The sequence below is a fragment of the Plectropomus leopardus genome, chromosome 1 (genome assembly GCF_008729295.1).
Source record: "Plectropomus leopardus isolate mb chromosome 1, YSFRI_Pleo_2.0, whole genome shotgun sequence".
In the NCBI taxonomy this organism is placed as follows: domain Eukaryota; kingdom Metazoa; phylum Chordata; class Actinopteri; order Perciformes; family Serranidae; genus Plectropomus; species Plectropomus leopardus.
Genome location: NC_056463.1, coordinates 3,403,919 through 3,425,288, shown reverse-complemented (window position 1 = coordinate 3,425,288; position 21,370 = coordinate 3,403,919). Strand labels below are relative to the sequence as shown.

At 39.4% G+C, this 21,370-nt stretch overlaps 1 protein-coding gene across 1 annotated transcript in view; it reads left to right on the top strand.

The window, feature by feature from the left end:
- ddb1 (damage-specific DNA binding protein 1) overlaps positions 1–21,370 on the top strand; it is a 68,908-nt gene that overhangs the window by 9,212 nt on the left and 38,326 nt on the right. Inside the window, 6 exon segments of the mRNA XM_042490512.1 lie at positions 6,193–6,351; positions 8,337–8,420; positions 10,153–10,269; positions 16,487–16,589; positions 17,286–17,361; positions 17,459–17,567. Coding sequence (XP_042346446.1) covers positions 6,193–6,351; positions 8,337–8,420; positions 10,153–10,269; positions 16,487–16,589; positions 17,286–17,361; positions 17,459–17,567 — 648 coding nt within the window.

Below are 21,370 nucleotides of genomic sequence, written 5' to 3'. Positions count from 1 at the left end.
TGTTCAGATGTAGTAGCTTCTAAATTAGAGTTACACAACTTAGGTTTGTCTTTGTGACAAAAAAAATATATCTTTGCTGGAGTTATTGGCTATGGTGATGATAAGGTCGGGCAATATGCTACAGTTTCCCAACTGGCCACCCGCCCAAAAACAGACGATTGCCAATACATTCGCACAGGTGTGTGTGTCCTCCCCCATTGACAGAAACAAAGTAACTCACCAAAACTGCCTCGATTAGTCTTTCCACTTTTCCGGCAATCATTAATTCTGGTTTGCTGAAAATAAACCCCTAAATCACAGAGTTAGATGTGGAAATATGCCGTATTTTCCCGTTGTCTCTCTCTGCCTGCTGAGCAGCAGCTCTCACTCGTTTCTTGGAGGCAGACCATTAAATTAGCAAAATAAAATGACAAAACTCACCCCCAGAATTTAATGGCCTGTATTTTCCTGTCCAATACTCAAATATGCAAAATATTTGTCACAGACGAGGAAAGTTTTCAAAAAACAAAATAATCTTTTTCAAAATAGCGATTCTGCTATTTCTGCTATTACGATTCTGCTACATCATTATTGCTGTCTTCACCACAAAATAGTTAGCCAGTTTAACAAACCATGTGGTCGAAAATGATCTCTAAACATATACTTCTAAGAAACAATGCTTTAGACATGTTAACCTATAATAACTGATAAAGGAGAGACTACATCTGGCCGACTTATTGTATAGTGAGGAAAATACAACTTCCACCTTTTTCACTGCTTGCAGCAAACGAAGAAGCAGACGGTCCCTGAATAACCATGTGGCAAGTGAGGTGTTAGACTTCATAAGTCACAATCCCAACACTCTTGGCTGCGACTTCTTTTCTACACACACACCTCAGTACATAAATAGTTGCCATTTCTCCGCAGAAAGCCATAATTAAAAAATGCATCTCTCTTTCTCCATGACCTTGTTATCTTCTGCTCACATATTCACCGGCTTCTTCTGAACATCAACTTATTAATGAAACTGTAAACGCAGACTTCAGTGGCCCTCCGTAGTAGACCTGCACTTGTTTAGAGCTTTTCTAGTCGTCCGACCGCTCAGAGAGCGTTCACACTACGAGTCACATCAGGGCTGTGCAGTTAATCAAATTTTGATTATAATTTGGACTCTCAACATTTACAAAAACAATCTAATCAAGAAAAAACAATTAAATTTCCACATTCTGTTTCGCAGGTGTACCTTTATTTTGCCCTGAATGCCACATGCATGTGTATTTTCAGCCCTCCTCAATTACCAAAAGGGGGCAGCTTTTGGTAATTGATTTCACTGAGAGTAAAGCGGTTTTGCTCACTGCTTTTGCGTTGCTGTTGTTTGGCTCTATGTTCCTACATCTTTACAGGAGCGCCCTGGACACCTTAAGTTAAAAAAAATACTCAGAAAACGTGGTTAAAGAAAGAGGAGAAGTTACAGAGTCACATCGGGTTATATCATCGGGGTACAACGCATGCACAGTAAAATCTGGTCTGCGCTTTTGAAAAGACTCAGTAGTTAGTGCAGTTTCTTCAAACATGCGGTAGAGATGTCATTGAGGCACCTGCAGTCTGCCTTGGGTTGAAATAAAAGTTTTTGTTGAAATTTGCAAGCCAACAGTTATTGAAAAGATGAGTGCTTTCTGTTGCATATTGGCTGCTATCCATTTAAGCGTGCCAAAAATGTTCTGTCAGATGTCACTCAAGGTGGACAAAAAAGTGCAACCAAAGAGCATCTGAGCATCTGAGCACCCCCTCTATTTTGTGTGTCTATCTGCTGTAACCCTCCAACATCGTATCTCCAGTTAGTTTGCACATGTCATATGCCACAGCGCCATGTGGTCAAAAAGCGTGTCCCAGCCTCCTTTTAATATCGGTGATCTCAAAGCAGAAAAACATCCTATGACATTGACATTTTTCCCCCAATGTCTAATCAGATAAAGTGAAAGTGGACCTTTGTGGTGGCGAATACACTGAATATGTTCAATGATCTGATTTATTGTTATTTATTTTACACTCCCATTTTATCTGCATGTTCGAAATAAAGATATAAGCACTGACAACAAATAGTAGTGTGCATGGCTTGTGTCATGCTAACAGTGGTCTCACGATTTGATTACCATTAAGATTGTCATGTCAACAATTCGATTGCATCCTCATTTTTCTATACTAATGCACATGGCAACCTTTTCATTACACGCAGTCAGCTAGCTCTATTCTCCGACAGTTCAATGCAATTTTGCTACCAATCGGCTCTGGTTGCTACCAGGAAGCTCTCTGGAAGTGTACAACTTCACTGTCCAGCTCCGCCCAAAAAAATCAATAAGCAGTGTTATGTGGCTATAATAGATGACGTTTCATTTCAACACCCCCGATTCAGCGTCGCCCAGGGCAAGCTGCAAGACATATCTGAACAATTTCTCGCCTCAACTACTTTGTAATGTTTTACAGACAGTAATTAGGCCTGATGATTCACAGCAGATTGTCAATTGCCCCTGACTCATCCTACAAGAAGCCTTGAAGGGACCATCATCCAGGTGAAGCTCCTGGACCAGCTGGTGGTCCTCCCTGTGGTTTCTCCTCTTTCTGAGGGTCTCATTAACCCGCGTGGATCTCTGTTTCCCTTTGACCAACGTACTGTTTGGGAACAGCCTCTCAGCGTCAATCAGAGCCAGAGCAAGATACCTCCACCTGATTGAAAGGCACAGATCTGTGAGTTTACATCACAGCGAAACAGCAGTTAAGCTAAAGACAGGTGGCAATCATTTTTTTAAAAAAAATCACCTTTTTTTTTGTCGAGTGTTGTTTAGCTGCACATCAAAGATGTCCTTACAGAGACCCGATCGCCACGCAAAAAAAACAACACAAGTGTCGCCTAAACTGCTGCCAAGCCTGCTGTTGTTTCATTGCTGTCTCCTGGCTCATATCTGTGTCCTGCCGATTGGTTCAGTCTTTAAAAGCTCCAAACAGCCTGCACGCTTAACCAGCTCACAGTTGCCTTGCAAGCTGTCATGTCTCTGCTACAACTCTGTTTCCACAGTCGCATTGCTACAACACTGCTCAGCAGATGTCCAAAAAAGAGCTAGTGGGGCATCTGTTGGTGCTATATGACCGATGAAACCTCCCGATAAATGAAGTTAAGCTAAATTATTCTCACATCTAATGTAACATGACGCACGCGCTTCTTTCAGCAGTGTTGAGAAAACACAGAAGCTGATCATTTGATGTGTGACAAAATTTTTGGCAGCCAATTAATGAATTGTCACTCCTGAGCACAGAAGTGAAAACCAAGTGTGAGACACCAGAGAGCCTGCCTGCTGAATGTGTCTGAGCTCGAATAATACTGGTCTACGGTGGGACAGCAGACTGGTTTCACTCGTAGGACCAAACAATCTAATTACCTGCCATTCAGTCGAAAGAGATGCTGGAGGTTTGTAAAAAAATAAAAGTGGATCCACGGTTTGACAGAAGGTGTAAACAATACCAGGGGCAGGAGGATTGTGAAAATAAGTTTTGTAAAGGTTCGATCAAGTGAGAAATTGACTCAGCTCGCACTGTAGACAACGACAATAACAAACGCTTCCATTGGAGGGAAAGCAGAGGAAGCTCAGTCACACTTTTGTGATTTTTAATGCCAATTCCAATCGTGGCCACTGTTCTAACCAGCTTATTGTGGAGACAGGAGACTTTGGCTCTTCAACAACTCTAGTTCAAAGCTCCTAAGATGTTTTTGGTGTAGCCACGTTTGGTAAGGCTCATCTTGTGTGAGGCTGCTCAAATCTAACCATGACTGCAGGCTGCGAATGACTCCGACAACATCCTCAGGGAGTTTTGCTCAAGTGGAAAGTCGTGTTATCCTGTCAGAGTTTGCATCAGTCGACTTTCCCTCCCTACCTTCACTCTTTTTGTGTCTGCAGTTTATTTGGGGAGCAGATAATATACTTACATGCATTGACCAGACCACAAATCACATAATTAGCCGGGTTGCTATTATCAGCAGGTATTAGCTTATTACTAGTGAATCAGGCGATTTAGAAATGGTGTTGCTGTTGCATCTTTTTTCTCTAGAGAGCACTAACAAGTTATTTTTTTATCTATAAAATTATTGCTCAGGACATATTTTTTGCCAAAATGCATTGAAATGTAATGATCACTATCAAAATGTTTGTTAATAATGTGCTTGTTATTATGTGTATCATCATATTTTTCTTTTAACAAAATTATCCAAACATGTATTGGCCTCAAAAATCCAAATCAACCTCAAAAATCAGTTAGACTCAAACTAAGTATTATATAAATACTATTACTCTTGCATGTCATATTATTTATAAGCGATTGCATGTTGAACTCATTTCCCTGATGTTACTACAGAAGTTTAAATTCAGACTAATTGGTCCCACCGAATAGAGTATGCACCTCATGTGGGCTCCATCTTTTGCAGCAGCCCACGTTAGATTTCGATGTTGCAGCCCTTTGCTGCATGTCGTTCCCCGTCTCTGACCCCCTTTCCTGTCAGTCTCCAGCTATCCTGTGTTTTAGACAAGAGCCCTAAAAAATAATCTTAAAAGAAGAATAACCTCAGATTGGTCGACTAGTGTCAAAGTAAGAAGACACTCAGAAAACAGTCAAAATCGAGAACAATTTATTCTGTAAGGTTTAGAAATTGTCTAAAAAATTTATTGTTAATATTATAAGAGCCATTTTGAATTATCAATCACATTTTTCAATAATCACATTATATTTTAGATATAGTTAATAATGCAGATTATCCCACAAAACATGACAACAAATCATTCAAAAAAAGATTTAATAATGTTTATGCACTGAGTATTTAACAACCCATCTCATCTCCATTAAAAAACATGCAAACTCACACTGTAACTCTCATGCATGGGTGTGCATGCAAATTCAGGGTTTCCCACACTTTCATTTATTTGTAGTGGCATGCCACAATTACCCCCTCTGCCACTACGTATTGATTTTCTATTTTTGGAGCTGGACAGTTAATTAGGACCGCTGCTGCAACATATTTACCGCTCGGGTTTATAATTGCACCACTCTCTCTGATTGCAGAGTGTACTCTGGGCACAGACTGAGCAGTATAATGTTTGGGGCAGTGAAAGTGAAACTTTCCAGTTTATTGTGTTGGGTCTAACCGTTTGCTTTCATTTGCCTTTGCAGCAGCTGCTCCTCTCAGTCAGTCGATCTGATCAGCTCTGATTATACCGACAGATTGATAATGCAACCTGGGCCTCAAACTTCGTTAACTGCTGCTGAGCTTTACCTGTGCTGCGTTCACAGACCTGTTAAAACCTTAAACCTAAAATAGAAGAAAAAGGTAACTCCTGCATACTAACTCCATGCCACACAAGTTTTTTCAAGACAATGTTTCGATCCTGCTTAGGTCTTTGTCTTGAATAAACTTGTGTGGCATGGAGTAAGTGTGCAGGCGTTACCTTTTTCCTCATGTACGCTGGTTTTTTGAAAGCTTTGCATCTACATGATGTGCATATAACTACCCTCTTTCAACTAGTCGAACGCAATAATTCACAATCTTATGTCCAGGCTTGTTAGGATCTCCTGTGTGCCCAAAAGTGTCTCTGTCGTTCTTGAGTGACACGCTGTCAGTGAGGTGTCACTATGCTTTGTGAGTCAGATTCACCCATCGCTCCTCCACAGCTCCACCATCTCATCCAAACGTGGTTACCCCTGGCTCCAAAAAAAGGGATGCAGATGCCAGCAGCCGAAATGCCACACTTGAGATTTTAAACTGGAAATCCATAAGCCAATGGGTGACGTCACAGTAGCTACATCCATTATTTATAGTCTATGCCTTTTTGTTGCTCCAGCTACAGAGTCCACAGGGTGCTGTCGGGGGTCCGGGCAGACTTGTTTAATCTGTGCTTTTCATGTCAGGCGATATTTGAACAGTCTGTAGCTCTGTGAGTCCGATTTAAGATGTACTTTGTGGAAACTCCTCGGAGTGTGTTTTCATAACGAGAAAGAACAAAACAAACACTGCAGACAGGTCTCCGCGGCTGTGCTTGGACACGCTCATATATATAGATAATGCATGAGGTGAGGAAGAAGACTTCCTTCGTTCTGGTGGAATTCAGCCTGCAGCTCCTCCGCTGTGAGTGTTATTTTAACGATTTGTTTGTGTTCCACTCTCATTTGCAGCAAAGCACCATCGTCTGTCACAACCGCGTGGACCCCAACGGCTCTCGCTACCTGCTGGGGGACATGGAGGGACGCCTGTTTATGCTGCTGTTAGAGAAGGAGGAACTAATGGACGGGACAGTGGCGCTCAAAGACCTGCATGTGGAGCTGCTTGGAGAGGTCCACTATCTATCTTTCTTTGTCTATATCTCTATCTCCATCTGTCTTCACTCTGTTTATCCACCTGTCTGTCCTCTGGCACTTCTCCCATCTGTCTACCTGCCTCATCCACCCTCTCTTCCGCCGCCTTTTCCTTTTAATACCCTCTTTGTTACGATTGACTCTTTAATGGTTTATAACCCTGACAGGAGCTAATGGATCAGTCTACACTTGTACAGAAGATGAAAAAAACATCATCCCGCCTCTTTGTTGCCAGCTTGCCACGGTGTCACTTATCCCTTTTAAAGTTGATTTAGACAACGACTGTATGTCAATACGGTGCTCTGAGCTAAATCTCATGTTAAAAGTGCACAGCTTTTGGCTCGTGGCACCTTCTTCTAATGACTCGCCAAGGAGTTTAGAAAGGTACAATGCTGCTGAGTGAGGCTGAAGCTAGAAACAATCAGGCAGAGTCTGAGTGCTGAACTGGAGACAGATTGCTTTTCAAATCAGTGTTAACTTTATTCTTCAGACCAGTCTGCTCTGTCAACAGGCAGCAGCAGGCCTATATTAAAATATCAGACAGAAAATTCGCTCTTTATTGCACATCATTAATACCTTTGAGTGTTAGACTATCTTCACACTGATAAGGATGAATTTTAAAACATTACTTGTTTCAAACAGAGTTCTGACTTTTTTTTTTAGATCTCTCTCAAAAAAAAAAAGATATGCCCCAAAGTGAAATTTGAAAACAAGAGATATTGTTTCATCTTCCTTCCTTCAAAAACAGAATTGGTCAAAGATACATTTTATCTACCATCGTTTTTATGACTTAATTTGCGTTTCATTATATCTGAACAGAGTTGTCCTCAGTGACATTTCTGTTGGGCTGCAAATAATCATTATTGTCATTATGAAGTACTCTGCTAATAAGGTCAAAGGTCAAAAATAATCACAGTTTCCCATATGAAATTACCAAACTGGAAAGGCTTCTTAAAACAACAATAAAATAAAATAAAATAAAATCATTCAGTGTACAGTTTTATGACACAAAGTGCAACAAGCAAATACTTTTTTTTTCCAAATCTGTGATGTTTTTTTCTTAAATTGTTCAATGTGTTCTGAATGTTTCTGTTATGAAAATGATCATTCATTGCATTATTTGTGATTGAAGAAACATTTAAGCACTGCACAAAAAGTAGAAAATTGTGGCTCAGATTGCTACTTGTACCCAACGCTTTGGAAAAAAAATAGGTATCAGAAATACTTTGTTCATTTTATTGTGATATGTTACAGTCATGATATATAGCATAGAGAATTATAACAAAGTACAAAAAGAATTATGGAAACAAGAAATATGTAAAAGGTGTGTGCTTTATGCTGCAGTGCTCGTATGTAAAGTTTTAAAAATATAAAAGCATTTGTATTACGCTACAAAGTACAACAAAATACATTTATTTAAGTATGTGCAATATATGCATCATATGTTAAATATCCATTCAAGAGTGGTGTAAGAATAAATTAGGATATTGCACAGAACATTACTGATGTAATGTGATTGAAGCTCAAAGTGAAAAAGGGATGCTCTTCAAATGTTTTAGCATTAGTGTGGGCGAGAGCTGAAAAATAAATAAGTTGATAGACAGGAAATTAATCAGCATCTGTTTTAATGATTGATTTATCTCCTAAGTCGTTTTTAAGCAAAAATGCAAAATATTTGCCGTTCCAGCTTCCCCAATGTTTCTTTCTCTCACATGCTGGTAAACTGAATATATTTGGGTTGTTTTTTGACTGTTGGTTGGTCAAAACAAGCAATTTGAGGACATCTCCTCAGGCTCTGGAAAATTGTGATTTCCATTTTTCAGCACTGACTGAGTGATGGACTGCAACATCCCTTGAGCCGTGCCGCCAGCATGGCTAAAAAAATGAAATAATCAGTAGTTGCAGCTGCAGTGTGGGAATGACCTGAGAGACTGAGGTGTTTTTGTGTCTTTCTCCAAAAACAGACATCCATTGCTGAGTGTCTGACCTACTTGGATAACGGTGTGGTGTTTGTGGGCTCCAGACTGGGCGACTCCCAGTTAGTGAAGGTAAGCAAGACACAGTGTAACACCAAATACCATCATCAAATGCATGGCACCATTATCAGAACTGATGTTGGTTGACAAATGTAATGCAGTGAAAGTTAAAAGAAATATTTATATATATTATTTTTATGGCACTTTTTAACAGGGTACATTTTTTATACCAAATGTGTAATTAGTCAGAAAATCAAAACAGTGCATGAGGGTTGATTTCTTTGTTTTATGTTCAAAGCCGCTGTTGAGGATTTGGAATGAAGCTTTGAATGTCAGTCATCATATTTTCACCCATAAAAAACATTTTAAAAAATCCTCAAACAAAATCCTCAATTTGAATGTTTTTTATCGAATTAAATGAGTTAGTTGTTTTTCTTAAATCAGCCTCTTTAAATGAGAAAATTGTTCCATAAATGTCAATAAAATTCCCTGTTGTTCCCATGTAATGAAATAATATCATGAAGTGGCAAGGCAGTATTTGCTCCCTCTTTTGGATTGTGTCAGCTTGACATTTTTCAAAGTACCTTTTTATATTTGCATTTTAATATCTCAAACCTTAATCTTGATAATCTTTAAAGGGCAGGTCCATCTGCGTTCTTGTTCGTGTTTTTCAAATGGAAACTCCCTCTCAGCTATTAGCAGCAGCACCGATGCCCTCCCCTCCCTTTCAGCCCCCGTACAAGCCCCTGAATAATAGTGTAAGATTGGAGAGTGAGGAAGGTGTTATCTTAAGAGGTTTTAACTTGAGGTGGAAGATGGTGCTGTTTTGTATTTGTTAAAGCTTTATTTAACCAAGTGAAGACATATTGAACTTCAGTATAATGCTGCATTTGTACTATATAAACACATTTATAGATCCTTAAAAATCTCTATTTCCCCAAGGGGAATTTGCTTTGCACAACCACAATATATAACATAAAAGAATGCAACAAAACCATCATAAAATGTCAAAAATAGTTAGTGTATCACACACAGTAGATAGCAGTCGGTACACTGCCAGTTTGGAGAAGCAAATAGGAGTACTGGGACACAGAGGACCGATGTTCTGCTTTGGACACTGTGTCAGTTTGGTTCCAAAAGTCACACAATAACACAGACTTAGCGTTCAGAGGCAGCGGTAAACCAGCAACTCCTTGGGATCATCAAGGCAAAATCACAGTTTCTGTCAAAAGAGTCTGGTGGCTGTAGACAATAGACGCCACAAAACATATTTTAGCCTCTTAAGAAAACAGCTGCTTCACCGTGCCATCAGATAGCCTCTCTGACGGGAAGCAAGAGCCGTTATTTCACCCTCTTCAAAGCCACCAGACTCCATTGACAAAAACAGTAATTTTACCTCACAACACACGGGAGTTGCTTGTCTACTCATGACTCGATTGTTCAGATTGTTTTTGTTGTGTGACTTTCAGAGCCATCCGCAGCAGTACGTGGGTTTATAAGTAGCGACTAAAGCATATAGACCTCCAACTTGACCCACATCAGGTCACATGGGTTAAAGGTTTTATAAGAGCATAGGAAAATAGCATTTTGACGCTAAAACTAAAGCTAAAAATGAGAATTTTGGTATTTAAGTATGCAAGAAACTATACTGGGAAGCTACTGACTGATATTAAAAAAACACTAGAAAACAAAAATTTAATGGAGCCGTTCTTTCATAGGAAATTATAAAATTAGGAATCACATCACTTTTGCTCTAATCGGTTCTCACAGATGTGTAAAGAGGATTCTGTTTGTTTCTCCGCAGCTCAATGTGGACAGCAATGACCAGGGCTCCTATGTGGCAGTGATGGAGACGTTCACCAATCTGGGGCCCATCGTGGACATGTGTGTGGTCGACCTGGAGAGGCAGGGCCAGGGACAGGTAAAAACCAGAAGCTGAATGATTTTTTTTTCTGTTAAAAGCAGGAAAGACACGTTACATATTGAAAGCAAATCACCCAGATAGAATGAGAGGTTTCTCGGGGCGTTCACCAGAGGATGTAGACATGACACAGTGATTACTGAAAACCCTCTTAACAGTCACTGGGTACACTTCATAGCTTATGGTGAGTCTCCATCTGTGTTTTCTCTCTTTATCATCCTCTTTGTCACAGCCTGCAGGGAGTCTGGGCTTATTCCGCCAGTGCAGCCGGCTTCTTGAGTCGTGTTAACACTGTTTTTGTCAGCAGAATTAAGCATGCAACATACTACAGCACAAACCTGCTTCTGGCCAGGGTGAAAGTATTCAGGAGATTCTTGCTGACATCAAAAACACAGCTTCCTGAGCCTTTTTTATAGGCAGTCTGGGTGTTCTTCTTTTGTCTAGTCTATTTTTTTTGTTGACAGTGCTCCCCGTGCACCTGGCATTAACGTTCGCCCGGTATCCCATTTGCATCTAGATATGATTTAGCTGCACTGCAGTTGCACCTGATGTTAAAATGCATCTCTTGTACACAAACTTAAATTGGCTTTCTGGTTGTGTGGCACAGAGAAGGCCAATTGCTGTGCATGTTATTTCCTCTAATAATATTTACACCTTTTTAAATCTGAGGACCTTGTCTTGTCCCTTCGCTGACTGGATGTATCCGGACAATCCATCATCTTTAGCCCGTCTGTGTGTACTTAAGTTTGTTTACCTTCGTCAGTTTGTGATGTATGATACAACTCATGCTGCAATTCCAGGTTTAAAAAGCATCAGCAAGATACAGTTTCATGTGTCTAACCAGTGATTAGCGCCTGAGCACCGACCGGTGCAAGGACCCTCTTGTAATGCAAGGAATTATTATTATTACTATTTTTCTGCTAAATGAATCGCATTTTTGGAGGTCTAAATAACTCAAAAACCCCTGAAAGTTGGTATGCTCGTCTGGCCTGACAAAACATTTCGTATTTTGGTAATTTCGGAGACTGGCGTGGCAAAATGGCTCCACAGTGCCCCATAAAGTGTAGCCCCAATGGGGAGTTTCACGTAAAGTTTCACCTGCAAATACAAAATTCGGTGCACTTATGTATCATGCCCAAATGCACAAAAAATCCTCTTGGACCCACCCCCTAAACCCAATGGGAAGTCAGACATTTTGAATTTTGTGCTAATTTTTGGTGATTTCAGGCCTCCTTTGAATTGATTTCTTTCTCGTTTAGCTGGTTCGTTCCAGTTTATGAGCTCCGGTTTAATTGTATGAAGCACTTTGTGTTACAGTTTTGCTTGTATGGAAGGTGCTATCATAAGGTCCGATTGAGTGATTGATTGATTGGCATATATAATCATTCGGTTACTGATTGTTATTTGATTGTGAAGTCACGGCAGCTACATCCAATTTTCCTATAATGGTACACCTGGTAAAATTCGGTATTCCAGTCATTTTTTTTTGTAAAATGAAACCAGTTGATGTCTGTCTGGCGTGTTCTTTGACATATTTCTACTGTAACAGTTGTACAAACCGCATTTCTTGATTTGAACATTTGTCCGTCTTTGTATCAAATCAGTGAGGCTTAGGGAGATGAAACAGTGAAGCACCGAGAGAGATACAGTACAGAGGGATTTGTTGGCAGGGTCTGACATTAGGCCTCAGGGTGCTTGATGTGGTTCCAAAGGCAGCGTTCCACCAGAGCACAGAGCCGCTCTCTGGGTACATACCAGCACACAGTCACACAGCCACCGACTGCATTCATCCACACACTGGAGCTCATTTCAGTCAGCTGAGGCCCAGAACTAAATAAAATAATTGTTTTAATTTTGTCATTTGCAGTAAATCCACAGAGCATGTGACCTGGTTAATTGGTGCGGACACATTCCAAGACAGTTATGACGGGACTGATGCACAAGCTGCAGGGGGAAAATATAACCTCTCCCAAAAAAAAGCACGAAAAATGATTGTGTTCACAGATGTGCAACCGCAAACCAGATTGGGGTTTATGAAGGATGAAATAAAATGACAAACAAATACACAAACATAATATATTATGTGCAGATTATGGGGATTTAGTCATTCCCATGAGGGTGTGAGGGCATTTGGGAACACACTCAGGGGAGTTAGGTGGGCTGCCAGGTTCACAGTGGTTATTTCCATTAGGATGAAGCTGTTTGGTGGCAGGTGGTAGAAGCTGAGATTATATGGGCTCTGGTATTAATCCTGTTAGTGTACCATAACCGAATGACTAAATAACACTCTGCTGCTGTCAAGTCTGACTGTACAGACACCAGAATTATTTACCTTCAGAGTGTCGTATCCCAAAGCTGTTTACCTTATTTGAACTCTCAGAGAAGCTCCTCTACAAACTGATACAGATTCACAAATCCGTCATTACTACAACTGTTAGAGCTGTGGCACGAACTTGTATTTATTTTATTTAAAAGGGACTGCATACAGTTTAAAACACAGATGTCTTTATTAGATGAAGCGTAGCAGATGATGGCTTGAGACTAATTCGTATCTGTGGTCCCTCTGCAACAAAGAAAGAGCACAAAACCAAAACATTACAGTGTAAAAATATTGTACAAAGTTATAGAAAAAAGAACGCACAAGACAACCAGTGCAAAGCTGCACAATATAGCACATCATGAGTGTGTGCTTTTTGAATAAAAGAAATGTCATAAAGATAGAATTCAAGGTCAGTGAGTGCAGAGCTGAGCAGCTTTTAACAGAGTTGTTAAGTTGGTTTTGAAAGTGCTGACAGAGCTGCAGCATCAACTTCTATCATAACTTTTGCTTCGGATGACATTTACTTCCAGAAGTCAGACCTGAGAGCATTGTTAAGTACCTGCGCTTCTACCTTCAAAGTCCACTTTTACCACCATCACCACTGACCCCGGTGATGGTAACTACTAACGATGGTAACAAAAAGCTGAAAGAAAATGTTATTCAAAAGAAAATTAAACAGCAACTATTGTAATTTTGTTATATTTAATGACATTTGTTTAAGCAAAAATACCATTCACCTTTTTTTCATACAATATCTAATAATAAACTATACATCACTGGGTTTTAGACGGTTTGTCAGACAAAACAAGCAATATGAGGTTGCATCTTGGCCTAAGGCCTGGAACAGGCTGTGAGCAGCGCTGGTCAGGCGCGTCTCAGCTACTTGTCAGCTGCGTCACATCTTGAGAAACGATGCTTCACCGTTTTTTTTCCACATGCACAGCACAAAAAGCCAGAGAAAATTGTGTTTTGATAATGATATTGACTCTATACAACCTTTTAATTAATAGTTTAAATGTCTTTGTCTGTCACAGAGATGAGGAAATACTAATACATTTGTTTTTCCCAAACTTTCGTGGCTCCATTTCAAAATAAAAGTCTCTGTTGACAGAATCACTCCAAACTTTCATGCTTCCATTTCAAAATAAATGTCTCTGTCAACAGAATCACTCCACTTGTTAACCCAAGGCAATTTATTGTGAAACATTTGCAGGACCGTGTTGTTGACAATGCAGGGGCTCACATGACTTCATAAATGAGAGGAATATGTGCTCATAAATGCTGAAATATAGTACTCTAGCAGCAGGCAGCCCTGCAGAAGCAACACATCAACAGCGCTGCCAGTGTGGACACCACGAGCGTGCAACACGCCGCAGTACAGCGAGGTTGCCGTCACGTGCTGCTCATGCATGCAGTGTGTTCCAGGCGTTATACCAAATTCTACTTTTGTTTTGCGACATTTTATATGAACTATAATACAGATTATAGGTTCATTATCAAATGCAGAAAATAATGTGTAGATTAATTAATTGCATTAAGGTTCTTAAACAATGAAAACGATGGACAAACTTTGGAAAGATTTGTCCACTCAGTTCATAGAACCAGCTGTCCCATTTATTATCCAGAAAGCTAGTATTATCTCAGCAAGTCCATAACATTGCAAACAGCTGACTGTAAAAATAATTTAACAGTGTGTTTAACAACAAGACTACCGAGCTGTCCAGCCACGTCATTGTCGCCAATCACGATGATTCGCCATGTGTAACGTTACTGTCAGCTGCAGCCAGAAGTAGCGAGTTAAACAGTGAATGGGATGTGAGATTATTTCTTTTGTAATACGAAGTATGAGTAAGTTCAAAGGGGCGGTGTACTTCTCGCAGCTTTTGTGTTACAGTCTTCTTCCTGTGGCTTTCAGAGGATGAGAAACAGCAGGATACTATGTCGAACTACTCAGGAGGTGTCATATATCAAGAATTAAAGGACGCCCTGCAGTCAGTCAGAATCTAGTGTTTACTACGACCATTGTATAAACCCAGAAAGTGAATGCATCTGAGATAAGCATAATTGCCCTGCACAGTTTTTTAGGTCAAAGTTCAACCACAAGGTTAGTCTGTAAACTATGATAATTGGTTATAGTGGACAGTTTTTGCAACATTTTTACTGTGGTCTGGTTTTTTTTTAACTCTAAAAAGTTTGGCTAACCTCGCTGATCGTCTGGCTCATGTTTTTTTTTTTTTTTTTTCCCCCCAATTAGGCTTCTTTTTAGTAATGTCACAGAGTTCAGATCCCAACAGTTAGCACCCACTAATTAGTAAGATTGGAGCCACAAGTTAGACAGATTTTTATGGTGTTTAAAACTACAAAATATGACCCAGGTTGTATAAAACTGGATTTATATTTTATGAAAACACAATAGTAAGGAGGAAGTAGAAATAATAACAGATAGGTGGTTAGCAGCTGTGGATAGAGGACAGTGAGTTAATTGCACATATAATGCAAAGCCTTTGTAACAGTTACTCATAAAAGACTAGTGTCAAAATTAAAATCATATTGTGTTCAGTTTTTTTTAAAGTATCAACTACATAAGTTAATTAGTTAGTTAGATCTTTATTTCGAACAAATAAAATAGAAGAAAATGAAATATAAGAAAAAAACACCAGAATGCCCATCAGACATATTGAGTAAACAAATATAAGTATTTCATGTTTGAAAAGGAGTAGAAGAAAGTAAATCCTACCCTTTTTTCATTTTTATTGAAAAAAAAGTTGATTTCGAACATGAATATTTCCAATTACAGCCCCAATATTCGCTATACACACCTTGATCTATTCAAACAAGAATGAAGACAAACAAACAAATCAATCTGAATTAACAAATACACTCACATCACAGAACAAAGAAACACATTAATTCAAAAAACAAAGTCACACTTTCAAAAGCAGCCAACCTGTTTTTTTTTTTTTATCATATCTTACTGCCCGTTTCCCTCTCCGTTCTACTATCTCCCTTCAATATGTTGTTTTTAATTTAATGCTTTAATGCTTAAATTGGTTAAATGTTCTACAATTTTTCATTTCCACACTTCAGTTGTTCCATAAATTAAACCCTTTGACTGTAATACAGTCATATTTTGCATTTCTTTCTAACAGTGTCTTGAACATATTAAATTCCACTTAAATCATGAAAACTTCTTTCATTTAATGTTTTAAAGCAACTTTTGTTAGATGAATTTTAGCTCTGCACATGATTTTAACCATTTTAAAATAAATCATATCTTTGAATTTAATGCTTTTATTTAAATGAAATAATGAGTTAGGGACAGTTCATCAGTCTGGCTGATTATCGGGGCTGATATTTGGCGTTTGCCGATTATCTGTATCAGCGCTTTATTTTTATGATCAGGGATAATATTAAATAACCAAAAGTACAAATTTAATGTCAGCATGGGAGAGACTTTTATTTTATTATTTTTATTAAACTTATATTTGCCAAAGTCATTTCAAGAAAGTTTTGTGTTGGAGTTTAACATAGAATAAAATAACAATACTAATTATAAAGATATGTACAGAGAAAAAAAACCAAACAACAGCAACAACAAAAAAGAGGAAAAGAGCAATAAAAATGAAAAAAAAAAAGTGCAAATAAGTGTGCAAAAGTGAAGATGGATGTGCAAACATAGTAATGTGCAGAATTGAGAGCAGCACTACCAATAATGGGTAGCGGTATCTACCCTTAAATAAACCCCAAATATCGGTCGTTCCCTAATAAAAAGTAGGTTTGTTGGTTTTCTGTAAGTGTTCTTGTTTACAGTTCTTTTGGCTCTTTTCCTATAAACAGGAAATAGAAATCACACCCTTCATATTCACCCATGTTTTCATCTTTTCTTGCTGCTTTCAGCTGGTGACATGCTCGGGTGCCTTCAAGGAGGGCTCTCTCCGGATCATTCGCAACGGCATTGGGATTCACGAGCACGCCAGCATCGACCTGCCGGGCATCAAAGGTTTGTGTGTTCTGTATGTGTGCGTCTCTGTGTGTCTTCCACCGCCTCCCTCTCACACCTCTGAACCTTATTCCTTTTACTCACTCGATACTGGAGTCACATCACATCTGTTTGCCTCACCTGGCCAAGCCGCCAGCTGCTGCACGTCCGAGCTCAGCGTGCGTGCGCGAGCAGATGGCAGAGATGTCGTGGTCTTGGCTCTGTTCTTTCTAAAGAACAGGAAAATTGCCAAGGTTAGCTTTGGAAGCATTTGTTTTCATTTAGCAAACCAATGAGCGCTGCAATGTCCGCGGGAGCAAAGTGTCAAATTGAAGAATCCCATCAGGTTTAACAATGGCAGACACCTCTTAATCCCAGAAAATGAGGTTCCTCTCCCAAGTGTTGTCTGACGCTTAAATGAGACACGCAGGTTAGACAGGGTCTGCTTGCACTTGTTAGGCTTCAGCTGTTTATTGACCATCTCTGCCCTGAAAGCCTCGACAGCTGCCTCCTGCCCCCGGCCTCTTGATGAGAGACAATTATTCACTAAGCCAATCAATAGCTCTCTGAGAGGGATCTGTAACCTGTACGTCTCCAAACATGTTAACATTTGACAGATGGGATAGTTAAAGATCGGAGCGGATGCTGGCTTGAAATTGCATTTCTGCAGAGAGTAACTTTGATTTCTTTTCATTCCTCTCCCAAATCCACTTCAAGGTTTGTGGCCACTGCGCTCTGAGGCAGGCAGAGAGACAGATGACATGCTGGTGCTGTCTTTCGTGGGTCAAACACGGTGAGTGCTCGCCGTGCAGCGTGCCAGATAAGTGTAAAGTCAATTCAGAATGCCTTTATCTCATTTTTGGAGTGTGTGTCCCCGTTCCCCCCTCCAGAGTGTTGATGCTGAGTGGCGAGGAAGTGGAGGAGACTGAACTTCCCGGCTTTGTTGACAACCAGCAGACATTTTACTGTGGCAACGTGGCGCACCAGCAGCTCATTCAAGTTCGTATTCACACACGCACACACACTTGCTTCACCAGAACATGCTTTACCTAGTTTAAAACACTTTAAAATTCCTTTCAAAAATGTGAAAAAAATTGTTAAATCAACTTTTTATGAGTAATTACCTTAACATGTATGTACATGGAATTTCTTTTCTATAATGTGGAAAACTTAGTTAGGACAAATGACCGTGAAGGGGTTATCAACTTAAAAACTCTTTCATAATTATGGCTATTAAGTATTTAATGACCATATATTCCTGTACACATTTTTAAGACCATTGCGCATAAAAATTAAGGTTTTTTTTTTACATTATTTAAAAGGAAAAATTGTTATGTACTGTTAATTGATATTAAAAATTAAATTGGTCCAACAAATTTTTCCCCTTTTAAAAGGAATTTTAAAGTGTTAACATTATCTCTAGAATTAGCCGACTTGCAGTAATTTTGTACATCCTTGTTCAGTACAGGGAAATCATCTAATTTCACTAAGTCTAAATTAATTATAGAAATAACTTATTCAACTGTGGCCTTTCTCCGTTTAATAAGATATACTTTGCCGGCACTGAGTCATACATGATTGAAAGGGGAGTTGTGAATATGAACGTCGCAGAAGGGCTTCATGTATTTTACACATGGCTGAGATGAGTATTGCACTTCATTTAAATTCAAGTTTTAGCCTGCCATCTTGAGATGAGGATGAAACCTGCTGGGAATTCTGCCAACTGTTAGACCCTCAACCATAAATCTGTAGGTTGTTATGACAACACTGCTTGTGTTTTAAGGCACGGACGTTTCCACTAACGCTCTCGTCTCTCAGAGTACTTAAGCTGAATACATTTTCATGTTTGCATTAATGTGACTGTTGTTACACGGCTCACGCTTTTTGGCAAAGAAAAAGTAAATTCACATGATAACATTTGCACTTAAAAGTATAGAAAAGCAAGGTTGTGAGACACTGTTTGAGAACAGGCTGTCCAGCATAAATGAAAGTAAAAGCCAACCCCAAATTCACTCTTATTTGGCATTTTGCCTTGCTGTATTTGCTTTCTTTTCAGCATTGTGTCTTTTGGATGCGTGCTGCTTGTATTTTGGCTCCTGGTCGCTACTTTTTATAAAGCCCCAACCTCACTTGAGAGCTGTGGCAGGACATGCCCATAAATGTACCAAACACAGAAAATAAAAAAATACAGGCTGAGGGCAAAGTCTCTGCAGAAAAATATACTCTGCCTCTAGGGCTGGACCAAAATATTCAGCTATTCCAGTATTCCTTAATTGGGTAGGCATTTGGTTTTCAATGTAGGCATTGGGACATTCTTTTTATGTCTTTGCAGAAGACTAATACCATTTCAGTGTTTGTGATCCTGCTGCTGCGCCTGTCACACACACAGTGACAGAAATGATCATTTTATCAGCTATTAATGGGTTTATTGACTGAGTCTAGCTATCGTCGGTGTGAGCAGCACCAGAACGCAAACATGTGAGCCCCCGGCAGCTCAGCCCGAGTGAAGCTCTGTCCTGCAGCACAGAGCAGGTGGATTTCAATATCTAGCATAATGAGGGAATTATTATTATTATTATTTCAGACACACAACAAAAACAAAACAAAAACAATAAAAAACAATTAGAGACTAATTTAGAACACTGGACACAAAGTATAAACTACTATAAAGTGTCACAAAGCTGTCCAGCAGTCAGAGGCACACCAGGCTCTCTCTCACCTGACACTGAAGCTCAGTGGTTGCCAGTGTGTCTCGCAAAGTTGAAACTTTCGGCGATCAGGATCCCATCTCTCCCTCACCTCCCTAATCCTCCCTCCCATGAAGCTCTGGAGTTCAAAGTGTCGGCATGGTATTAAACAAGCTCAGAAAGTGTCTTCTATATAATGCTGAGCATCTAAAAGGTCCAAGATATTCTTCTCAAAGCTGATAGACAGCTGGATGTTGAACATCTGGCCAAAAACTCAAATCTAAGGCAATGCTTGTGTGGCCTATGTGCCAACATACTATAGACTATTTTTGAGTTTGTTTTTTGGTCACAAATTGCTTAATGCACCAAAGAAATGTCACCAACTCTTGGGGGAACATTCCTGGTCCACAGAGGATGAATCCTAATGACTTTGACGATCCTCTGACCTTTCCTCTTGCACCACTGTGATGGTGATATTTTAGTGTTTTCAGCAAAATGGCTCTGACACCAACTGCCTTGGAATTTGGTTCAGACATGCATGATTGCCACAGGGTGAACTGTAATTACTTTGGAGATCCCCTGAGTTTTCCTCTAGCGCTTAGTCTTACGCCTGAAACACACTGCCTGCTTGAGCGTTTGAGCGAACTTGTTGGGTTTTTTTTTTCGGCACCCGTGTTAACAAGTTAGAGCAGCCACAACGTCTGAATTTACAGCGCTTGTCAGGAGCGTCTAAGCTACTTCTCAGATGCGGCACATCTAGAGAAACAATTCCAATGTACAGCGCACGGTTGTCAGCAGAAATACAGTGAAAATGTTGTTTTAATAATTATATACACTCTTTAACCTTTTATCACAGTTTCAATGTCTTTATCTATCACAGAGATTAGGAAATACATTTGTTTTGCTCAACCTTTCCTGATTCCGTTTCAAAATAAAAGTCCTTTGGACAGAATCCCATCAGTAGTTGACATAAGGCATTTAATTTTGAAACATTTGCAGGAATGTGTTGTTGAAAACGTAGGAGCTGCATGACTTCATAAATGAGTGGAATATGTGCTTATATATGTTGAAATGCAGTACTCATAGCAGCAGATAATAAAGTGAAATCAAATCAAAATCATCATCAAGTAAAAATCTTAATCCGTCCAAATACCTGCATGATATGTTCACAAATTTGACTCAGGAAATGAGGAGAGTAACAATGAATAATTAACCAGGATAAAGGAAAACGGCAATCAGAATAAGTGTAAAAACAGAAACTGTGGATTTATAATTCTCTTAAGTATTGTATTTAAATTCACATGAAAGACAAAAGAAAGTATTTCAACACTTACTTGAGGTCATTCTTTTTTTTTTTTTGTTTTGCAGGTAATTTTCTTAACTTTTTGATAATTTAATGCAATTTCTTTGACATTTCTTGACAGATTGCTCATGTTTCAAAAGTTTAAACTAACCGTGTGGCAACATTAAAACCTACTGAACTATATGGTAGACATTGTATCTTCGGAACAACATGTTAGCGATTCAATTTTGAGCATGTTTGCTTTCAGCTCAAAGCCCCGCTGTGCTTTAGTGCATCCTCACAGAGCTCCTTTTGTGGCTGCAGACTCTTGGTCTTGTTTGACAGAATAAACTCCCCATTGTTTGGACACTAGCTGTTTTGCAACAATGTGTTCTGTCATAAAACTTAAATTTAAACTGTTTTGGTCTCCTCAAATGTGCCACAATTTGCACTTCACTGCAAATGTAAACAAACTGGAACAATATGATCGTCGTAGCCGCTCCTTAAGCTCCAGGATCCTGTCTTGAATGTATGTTGTGTTTTTCCACATCTCATTACACCTCCATATTTTGTGCGCTTCCCAGCCGTGCAGCATCTCCATTTATAGTTTGAATTGTTTGTACCTGCTGTCGTCATTTACTGCCGGTTATTGACGCTTTTCAGCTCTGTTTTCCTTTTTCTTCTTTTGCTTCTTCGATGCTGTATGACTCTCCCCATCACATTATTCAAATTTTAATATTACATTTGTTTTTCTCTTTAACCTGAGGGTTGGCGTTGGCATTCACAAGCCTCTTTGGTGCATGCAATACAAATACAGACATAGCAATAGCTCT